The sequence below is a fragment of the Sinocyclocheilus rhinocerous genome, unplaced genomic scaffold, assembly GCF_001515625.1.
Source record: "Sinocyclocheilus rhinocerous isolate Xijiao unplaced genomic scaffold, SAMN03320098_v1.1 scaffold919, whole genome shotgun sequence".
Taxonomy (NCBI): Eukaryota; Metazoa; Chordata; class Actinopteri; order Cypriniformes; family Cyprinidae; genus Sinocyclocheilus; species Sinocyclocheilus rhinocerous.
Genome location: NW_015637585.1, coordinates 776535 through 786483, shown reverse-complemented (window position 1 = coordinate 786483; position 9949 = coordinate 776535). Strand labels below are relative to the sequence as shown.

Genomic DNA, 9949 nt, shown 5'->3' with positions numbered 1-9949 from the left:
ACACGCCAATCAAAATCAAAAATACGATCAAATACTTTATAAAGACGTGCACAATATACTCGTGAATTAAACACAATGCGCACGTCATAATCACATAGGAGGCAAAAAAAATTCTATAGCCTACATAAATTAAACGATATTATCGAGTAATAATCTTACAAATCTGCAATAACCCAGCAAATAAAATTTAATATCACTCACCACTAAAAGGGTGCTCTTCCTGCTCTTCTTATAATGCGCTAGAAGTTATAGACATTTTAAAAATGTATAATTTTGTTTCTCGATTTAACAACACTAACTTACAATAGTGAAATACATCTTCCCTCTATTTGTATTTGTATTTATTAAGCACCGATAATAAACACAACAGCAGTTGACCGTAGTTCTATACAAATTATACAAAAACCAGTAAAAACAATAACATCAGTAAATGCAAAAGATAATTTAACATACAAAGTTTAAAAAGCCAAGGTAAGAAAATAAGATTTCAATTTTGTTTTAAACTCATAGACAGGATTTGAAGCTTTCACATATAAAGGAAGGTTATTCCATAGCCTCGGTCCAACTATTGCAAATAGTAAAAGGTAGATATGTTTTCTAGCTGGATGTTGTGCTTACGATCAATAATCTCGTCGTTGCATTCGACCAAACTGATTTGCAGAAATCAAAACACGAGTCCCGCTCACTGTGAAGCGGGAGCGACTAGGCGGCAGAGGATTCCGCTTGGTCTTAAAGCCTTCCTTGGGCAACTTTGTGCGTAATTAAAACAATGATTTGGAAAAAGAACAATTCATTTGTTATTTGTATGGTCTAGGTGCTCATAAGGCGTATGCCTGCAAATACGGGACAAACTGATGCCTTAAATACGGGCCGATTCCATATTATACGGAACGTTTGGCGACCCTATAATGCAAAAGAAAATTGACTCGGGGGCCCCCTAGTGTTCGGGGCCCTGGGCTGCAGCCCATGTTGCCCATTAGGATAACGCGGCCCTGCTAATGGCTGCTGAAAATTCAGCTTTGCATCACAGAATTACATTTTTAAATTAATTCAAATAGAAATATGATAAATTATTTATCCTGTTTGTCTAGCCCTTATTGCCTTCTAAATATGTTTAATAATTTATTTACCTATTTTTTTTAGCTGACTCTACTCAGTTCTTACCCCAAAAAATTGGCTGTCATGGCATAAAACGGTCTAACAAATTAATTAATTAAAATTATAAATTTGTGGCTTCTAAAGAAGTCCCACACTATTACTTGACAACCTCAGGTCTGTCTTGAAAGATTTATTTATTATGACCAAAATCAGTGTTTTCTGATGAAAATGAATCCCACTTTATATTAGGTGGCATTAACTACTATGTACTTATTGTATTGCAAAACACTGCTATTGGGGTGGGATACGGGTAAGGTTTGGTGTTATTGGGTAGGTTTAAGGGTGGGTTAAGGTGTAAAGGATGGGTCAACAGTGTAATTATAAATGTAATTACAGAAATTGATTACAAATTACAGATGTAAGGTATTTTTTTAAATGTAAGTACAATGTAAAAACATGTATGTACACAATAAGTGCATTGTATCAAATGATTAATTTAGGCCACCTAATACGAAGTGGGACCAGATTTTTTTACTGTTTACTTTCTTAATAGCCCTCTATTAGAAGGCTGAAATGCATGTTAGACCATTTAGTCTTTTTAACAGCGAGATATTCTGATGCTGATTTCTCTCTCCTCAGGTATGGCTCATGGCTCTGTGGTGGCTGGAGTGATTGGCGCTAAGAAACCACAGTATGATATTTGGGGGAAGACGGTCAATCTGGCAAGTCGCATGGACAGCACGGGCGTCAGCGGGAAGATCCAGCTCCCAGAGGAGACCTATGCCATCCTGAACGAGCGCGGCTTCGCCTTCGAGTATCGAGGCGAGATCTACGTGAAGGGCATCAGCGAACAGGAAGGCAAGATCCGTACGCACTTCCTGCTGGGCCGCGTGCAGCCCAACCCGCTCATCCTGCAGCCGAGGAAGCTCACGGGCCAGTACTCGCTCGCCGCCGTGGTGCTCGGCCTGGTCCAGTCCCTAAACCGGCAGAAACAGAAACAAATCCTCAATGAAAACAACAACTCAGGCATCATGAAGGGCCACTACAACCGCAGAACTCTGCTGGCGCCGGGCGGCTCGGACACCAGCCACGCCGAGGTCACGGACAAGAGCGATCTGGCCTAGAGGACGGGGAAAACAGACTGCGTACTTAACTAAAAGACTGAGCTGTACTTCAGACTGCTGCCGCTGACTGAGTGTCTCTCTTGCTGTCTGTGTTTCTTTTTGTATTTCTTTTGTATTTGAGAAACAATAAAGGGGTTTAATTTTTTTATAAAGGTATGAGCTTCCTTTAAATAAAGGTCTGTATGTTTGATTGTTTATTGTTTACGTTAAATTCCACCAGCATAAACATACACGTATTTAAAGGCATAGTTCATAAATACATGACAATTCTGTCAATATTTACTCACCCCATGTTGATCCAAACCCATTCAATAACAAAAATGACAGCGTGTACAGGTTTGTCGTGAAATGGGGGTAAGTAAATAAGGACAGAATTGTCATTTAATGATTCTCTCTAAGACACACGGATCCATCACACCTGCTCAGAAGCTGCTGTTGAATGTTTAATGCTACATATGTAGGCTGTCATATCTGAAAGATTGTCTCTCTGCAGCTGCTGGGGGAGGAGCGATTTCAGGACATCGAGAAGATAAAGACCATCGGCAGCACATACATGGCCGTGTCAGGACTGTCTCCTGAGAAACAAGTATGAAAACACACACACACACCTACAGAAACCTACACACTAATGCATACTAAAGCAGATATTACTGGATGTCTTATAAGCCTGTAGTGTCTGTAGTTTAGTTTGTGCATTAATCTTTCTATATGTTTGTGTTACCATAGCAATGTGAGGATAAATGGGGACATCTGTGCGCGCTGGCTGATTTCGCCATTGCTCTGAATGAAAGCATTCAGGAGATCAACAAACATTCGTTTAACAACTTCCAGCTCAGAATCGGTAAGAGTCAAATGATTCAAACAAATAATTCAGAAGAACTTTTGGAAGTGAGAAAGGAGCGCAACAGTGACTGCCCACTCTTTGATCAGCCTTGATTCCGGAAGTTTTTTTCCTGTTTGTTTTCTCCACAGGCATTTCAGAACAGTTTTAAAAAAGATTCCAAGCCATGAATCATGGTCAGCTCTGAGATGATTCACAATATTACAATTTGATTTGAAGCCAAAAAAAGAAAACAAAAAAAAAATTTTTATGGAAATTTTATTTACGAAAATATTATTATTTGAGACTTTTGAGACTTGATTATGTCATTTGCAATGCTTTGTGGGAGGGGGCAGTCACTATTCCTGTTACTTCTCTGATTCTTCACCATGTGATTTATTTTAAAATCATGCTGAAAACATTTTATTAGTATTATTTTTATCTCGAGGGCATCTAAAAAATAGACTGTAGACTGCCATTCAAAAGTGTGAGTAAGAGGTCAGTAAGGTTTTATTTTTAAGAAATTAATACTTTTATTATGCATTAAATGAGATAAAATTGACAGTAAAAATTTTACAAAATATTTCTATTTCAAATAAAAGCTGTTCTTTTGAACTTTTTTTTTTTTTCAGGATTCTGTGATGAACAAAGTATTACCATTTCTGTTTTAAAAATAATAAGCAGCACAGCCATTTTCAACTAATAATGATAAGATGTGAGGTTTGCCAAGAACCAAATCAGCATATTAGAATGATTTCTGAAGGATCATGCGACACTGAAGACTGGACTAATGGCCAGTGCCCCGTTAAGCCTTTGCGGGGCCCTGGGCTAACGCATATCGAGTAATAATCTTACAAATCTGCAATAACCCAGCAAATAAAATTTAATATCACTCACCACTAAAAGGGTGCTCTTCCTGCTCTTCTTATAATGCGCTAGAAGTTATAGACATTTTAAAAATGTATAATTTTGTTTCTCGATTTAACAACACTAACTTACAATAGTGAAATACATCTTCCCTCTATTTGTATTTGTATTTATTAAGCACCGATAATAAACACAACAGCAGTTGACCGTAGTTCTATACAAATTATACAAAAACCAGTAAAAACAATAACATCAGTAAATGCAAAAGATAATTTAACATACAAAGTTTAAAAAGCCAAGGTAAGAAAATAAGATTTCAATTTTGTTTTAAACTCATAGACAGGATTTGAAGCTTTCACATATAAAGGAAGGTTATTCCATAGCCTCGGTCCAACTATTGCAAATAGTAAAAGGTAGATATGTTTTCTAGCTGGATGTTGTGCTTACGATCAATAATCTCGTCGTTGCATTCGACCAAACTGATTTGCAGAAATCAAAACACGAGTCCCACTCGCTGTAAAGCTGGAGCGTCTAGGCAGCAGAGGATTCCGCTTGGTCTTAAAGCCTTCCTTGGGCAACTTTGTGCGTAATTAAAACAATGATTTGGAAAAAGAACAATTCATTTGTTATTTGTATGGTCTAGGTGCTCATAAGGCGTATGCCTGCAAATACGGGACAAACTGATGCCTTAAATACGGGCCGATTCCATATTATACGGAACGTTTGGCGACCCTATAATGCAAAAGAAAATTGACTCGGGGGCCCCCTAGTGTTCGGGGCCAGTAAATGCAAAAGATAATTTAACATACAAAGTTTAAAAAGCCAAGGTAAGAAAATAAGATTTCAATTTTGTTTTAAACTCATAGACAGGATTTGAAGCTTTCACAGATAAAGGAAGGTTATTCCATAGCCTCGGTCCAACTATTGCAAATAGTAAAAGGTAGATATGTTTTCTAGCTGGATGTTGTGCTTACGATCAATAATCTCGTCGTTGCATTCGACCAAACTGATTTGCAGAAATCAAAACACGAGTCCCACTCGCTGTAAAGCTGGAGCGTCTAGGCAGCAGAGGATTCCGCTTGGTCTTAAAGCCTTCCTTGGGCAACTTTGTGCGTAATTAAAACAATGATTTGGAAAAAGAACAATTCATTTGTTATTTGTATGGTCTAGGTGCTCATAAGGCGTATGCCTGCAAATACGGGACAAACTGATGCCTTAAATACGGGCCGATTCCATATTATACGGAACGTTTGGCGACCCTATAATGCAAAAGAAAATTGACTCGGGGGCCCCCTAGTGTTCGGGGCCCTGGGCTGCAGCCCATGTTGCCCATTAGGATAACGCGGCCCTGCTAATGGCTGCTGAAAATTCAGCTTTGCATCACAGAATTACATTTTTAAATTAATTCAAATAGAAATATGATAAATTATTTATCCTGTTTGTCTAGCCCTTATTGCCTTCTAAATATGTTTAATAATTTATTTACCTATTTTTTTTAGCTGACTCTACTCAGTTCTTACCCCAAAAAATTGGCTGTCATGGCATAAAACGGTCTAACAAATTAATTAATTAAAATTATAAATTTGTGGCTTCTAAAGAAGTCCCACACTATTACTTGACAACCTCAGGTCTGTCTTGAAAGATTTATTTATTATGACCAAAATCAGTGTTTTCTGATGAAAATGAATCCCACTTTATATTAGGTGGCATTAACTACTATGTACTTATTGTATTGCAAAACACTGCTATTGGGGTGGGATACGGGTAAGGTTTGGTGTTATTGGGTAGGTTTAAGGGTGGGTTAAGGTGTAAAGGATGGGTCAACAGTGTAATTATAAATGTAATTACAGAAATTGATTACAAATTACAGATGTAAGGTATTTTTTTAAATGTAAGTACAATGTAAAAACATGTATGTACACAATAAGTGCATTGTATCAAATGATTAATTTAGGCCACCTAATACGAAGTGGGACCAGATTTTTTTACTGTTTACTTTCTTAATAGCCCTCTATTAGAAGGCTGAAATGCATGTTAGACCATTTAGTCTTTTTAACAGCGAGATATTCTGATGCTGATTTCTCTCTCCTCAGGTATGGCTCATGGCTCTGTGGTGGCTGGAGTGATTGGCGCTAAGAAACCACAGTATGATATTTGGGGGAAGACGGTCAATCTGGCAAGTCGCATGGACAGCACGGGCGTCAGCGGGAAGATCCAGCTCCCAGAGGAGACCTATGCCATCCTGAACGAGCGCGGCTTCGCCTTCGAGTATCGAGGCGAGATCTACGTGAAGGGCATCAGCGAACAGGAAGGCAAGATCCGTACGCACTTCCTGCTGGGCCGCGTGCAGCCCAACCCGCTCATCCTGCAGCCGAGGAAGCTCACGGGCCAGTACTCGCTCGCCGCCGTGGTGCTCGGCCTGGTCCAGTCCCTAAACCGGCAGAAACAGAAACAAATCCTCAATGAAAACAACAACTCAGGCATCATGAAGGGCCACTACAACCGCAGAACTCTGCTGGCGCCGGGCGGCTCGGACACCAGCCACGCCGAGGTCACGGACAAGAGCGATCTGGCCTAGAGGACGGGGAAAACAGACTGCGTACTTAACTAAAAGACTGAGCTGTACTTCAGACTGCTGCCGCTGACTGAGTGTCTCTCTTGCTGTCTGTGTTTCTTTTTGTATTTCTTTTGTATTTGAGAAACAATAAAGGGGTTTAATTTTTTTATAAAGGTATGAGCTTCCTTTAAATAAAGGTCTGTATGTTTGATTGTTTATTGTTTACGTTATGTCGGAAATATTGTAACACTGAGATTCTTCTCAGAATTATTAACGTCCCTAAACCCAGATTTTATTCAACACTTAAAACCAAAATGGTCCCATCTGCAGCTTTTTTTGTTGTTGACAGCAAAATAATTAATCGTATACATTGTTTATCAGTTAACTATTAAGCTGCAAAAAGCACAGTAATTATAGAGGTATCTAAATAACTTCAAATGTTTAGGCTGCTGACATTTTGGTTATTTTTTGACATGACTGTTAAGTCAGAATGGTTTGTGTATTTTTTTTTTTTGGTCGTAACCTGCTAATCACAAAAAACGTCTCAGGTTATGTATGTAACCATGCAGGCTGGGCTAGGAAGCCAAAGCCTAGGGCAGAGCTCAAGGCTTGGAATCAGAAGAAAGAGATTCCTTTAAGGGGATATGGCCAGGTGTCTAACAACCAAACCAGACCCTGGCCTGCCATCCAGGGGGGCTACCGCCAGTTCTGAATAAATCTGCTCAAAGAACTGACTCGACAGATCTTTAGTAGCAACACCCTGCTCAGAAATGTATCAACAGAGATACATAAGTTGAGTGGAGCCCAAGGTGAGAATCGGAGCCTAAACCAACTCAGAGAAACGAAACGAGGCTGACAGCGCGTAACCATAAAGGTTTTTTGAAATTGCGCAGAATGCTTAGCGTGCACACTTACCACAATGTAGATTTTAGAAAGTGCACAGAAACTCAGCGTGTGCACTTACCATAGCATGGATTTAGAAACACCATTGCTTAAGGGGTAACCGAAGCTGTATTAAACCAGCCTAGATGACTGTGGCACGCTCACAGAACAGACTCCGTTGCATCTGCTCACAGTTGCCCAGAAGGGAGCGGCGTGCTTGCAAGAGGCCCTTCATGCTGAGGGGAGCACAGCTAGCTCACTTAACAAGCAACCCGCCAGGGAGGCAGGAGATGGGCCAGCCACCTGGCATGACTGCTATCCGGAGCTCAAAACAGCGGAGGCCCAACTTCAAAAATAGAAGGGGTGCTCATATGAAACCCCCAAGAGCACTGCTAAGCTCGACCCACAAGGAAAGCGGCTCAACAGGGAGGAGGAGAGAGGCCTAACAACCTGAGGCTGCTACTCAATGGAGCTCAAACGAGCGGAGGACTTGATGAGAGAAGTCCACAGACGCTCAATCGGGAGCGGCAGGCTCAAACACAACCCCCCGAGTTGAGGTGAGCACTGCCTGGCTTGACCCAATTAGAGGCAGCTTATCAGGGTAGCAGCAAGCAGCCCAACTACCTGATGTCACTGCCACGGAGCTCAAGAGCGGAGGGTTCAACCCCTAGCGAGGAGAGAGAGGAACGCAGCTTGACCGAAGCGAAAAATAGCCCAGGGTCAGAGGACCTAACTCTCAAGTCGAGAGGAGGACTCACCCAGTCTGCCCAGGAGCGGCGAGCTCAAAGGGACCATCCCGCAGTGAGGGGAGCACAGTCATGTCCGGGGAGCAGATAGATCGCAAATGGGACATCAGAAATGGGATCCTGCTAGAAGGGGATCACACATTTCTACAGGGAACAACAGGGTCCCAAAATAAAGGTAACTGACCAAGGAAGCGACAGAGACAGGCCTAACACTCAGTTTGTTGCAAATGTGGTCTTTCGGGAGGAGGCGGGCCCTTACAGCACATACTGGGAGCGACTCATAGCTAACCCTGACAGTGAGGGGAGCACTTCTCAGCTCGACCAGAAGGCGGCGCTAGATTAGAAAGGGCTACCCAGCAGGGCCCAATAAGAGACAGTCCACTGGTGCAGCTGGACACGGTCTCATGCTCTCTATCCCGATAGAGCATAGGTCCCGTACAACCAGACCCGATAGATTCTGAAGAAATAGTGGGACCCAATAACCATTCATGCGTACAGTGCTTACTGCTCCTCAGAGCAGAAGCGTACAAGAGGGGATTCCGCAGAAACATAAATCCCTCATACCTCAGTGAACGCAGTGTACTCAAGCCCACTCCGCAGAGGGGCGATTACTGGTTCAACCGTAAGGGCAGTGTGACCGAGAGGACCCGCGGGCCTGACTGTCTATGGAGTGTTGAGCTCCTCAACGCCTCAGCGAGAAGAGCTCTAGCTCAGAGAACGTGCATGATGGTTAAGGAAAGACTCAAATCTCAGGAGACCCCTCAGGGTGAGAGATAAGTAGCGCACCCTGGCCAGAGGATAGGGAGCATGTCACAAAGCATGTACTCAGAAGAGTACTAGCCCGCGAGAAGGACCCGCAGGTCCTGAGGTTGCAGCGTTATACTGGGGACCTGATGCTGGGAGGCTTCCGCAGAAGCCCAGGCCCATAGCAGCTGGGCCTATGATGTTTTGGCTAGTTTCTATGTCTCATAGAACTACCTACTGATGGTCCGGACCATAGTGCTCTTCGGACTTCGCCTCCAGCCTATATCCATGAGCCTGAGTCATGCGCGGGAGCCATGGTTGGTGAGTACGATCCATTTCATCTACTCTACTTAGCTTTTGTGTATTCAATACTAGCCTTTGACTGATTATAGTGATGGTTTCACTCATCGGTACTGATCCAGGCTGGTGATAGCCCTCATCTTCGGCTTGGACAGGGGATGCGTGAGAATGGTTATGAGAAGATGCCCCCTGTTGAGGAGATGCTGGCCTGCTATCTCTCTATGGGGGAGACATCATCTCTTAAGGCTCCCTCCCTGCCGTCCAAACCCCTTCAGGATACATCTCATTTATAGACCTTTATCCAGGTCTTTCAGCAGATCAGCCTGATAAGCCTGAAGCACCGCCATGGTATGCAATGAGGCTGCAGCCTGACCTGCTGCCGCGTATGCCCTGCCATTAAAATGAGATGTATCCTGAAGGGGTTTGGACCTCACTATAATCGGTCAAAGGCTAGTATTGAATACACAAAAGCTAAGTAGAGTAGATTAAATGGATCGTACTCACCAACCATGGCTCCCGCGCATGACTCAGGCTCATGGATACAGGCTGGAGGCGAAGTCCGAAGAGCACTAGGGTCCAGACCATCAGTAGGTAGTTCTATGAGACATAGAAACTAGCCAAAACATCATAGGCCCAGCAATGCAAGCGCAGGAGGCTTCTACCTAACCTCAGTCAGGAGGGAAGCTTTTTAGGGGAATTAAGGGGAGGAAGATGAGAGCAGATGTAATACTCTCAGAGGGAGGTGAGTAGATGGCTCAGGTTTTACTCTGGTCCAGACGAGAGCGTTGAGAATGCCTAGTATCACCTCCCT

General features: G+C 42.6%; 2 protein-coding genes across 2 annotated transcripts in view; both read left to right on the top strand.

Moving 5' to 3' along the window:
* Positions 1–2351, top strand: part of LOC107749169 (adenylate cyclase type 8-like) — a 50166-nt gene extending 47815 nt beyond the window's left edge. Inside the window, 1 exon segment of the mRNA XM_016564275.1 lies at positions 1738–2351. Within this exon segment, the coding sequence (XP_016419761.1) occupies positions 1738–2222 (485 nt within the window). The 3' untranslated portion in view covers positions 2223–2351.
* A 368-nt stretch (positions 2352–2719) lies between these two features.
* On the top strand, positions 2720–6616 carry LOC107749155 (adenylate cyclase type 8-like). Its single transcript, XM_016564260.1, has 3 exons — positions 2720–2808; positions 2949–3063; positions 6003–6616. Exons 1-3 carry the CDS (start codon positions 2776–2778, stop codon positions 6485–6487), a joined length of 633 nt encoding a protein of 210 aa, XP_016419746.1. The 5' UTR covers positions 2720–2775; the 3' UTR covers positions 6488–6616.
* The last annotated feature ends 3333 nt before the right edge of the window (positions 6617–9949 follow it).

Excerpts from the sequence above, each read along its gene's own strand:
- LOC107749155 (XM_016564260.1), top strand. The coding sequence starts at position 2,776 with ATGGCCGTGTCAGGACTGTCTCCTGAGAAACAA. Across the intron at positions 2,809-2,948 it reads GACTGTCTCCTGAGAAACAA|CAATGTGAGGATAAATGGGG; the intron begins GTATGAAAACAC and ends GTGTTACCATAG. Across the intron at positions 3,064-6,002 it reads CAACTTCCAGCTCAGAATCG|GTATGGCTCATGGCTCTGTG; the intron begins GTAAGAGTCAAA and ends CTCTCTCCTCAG.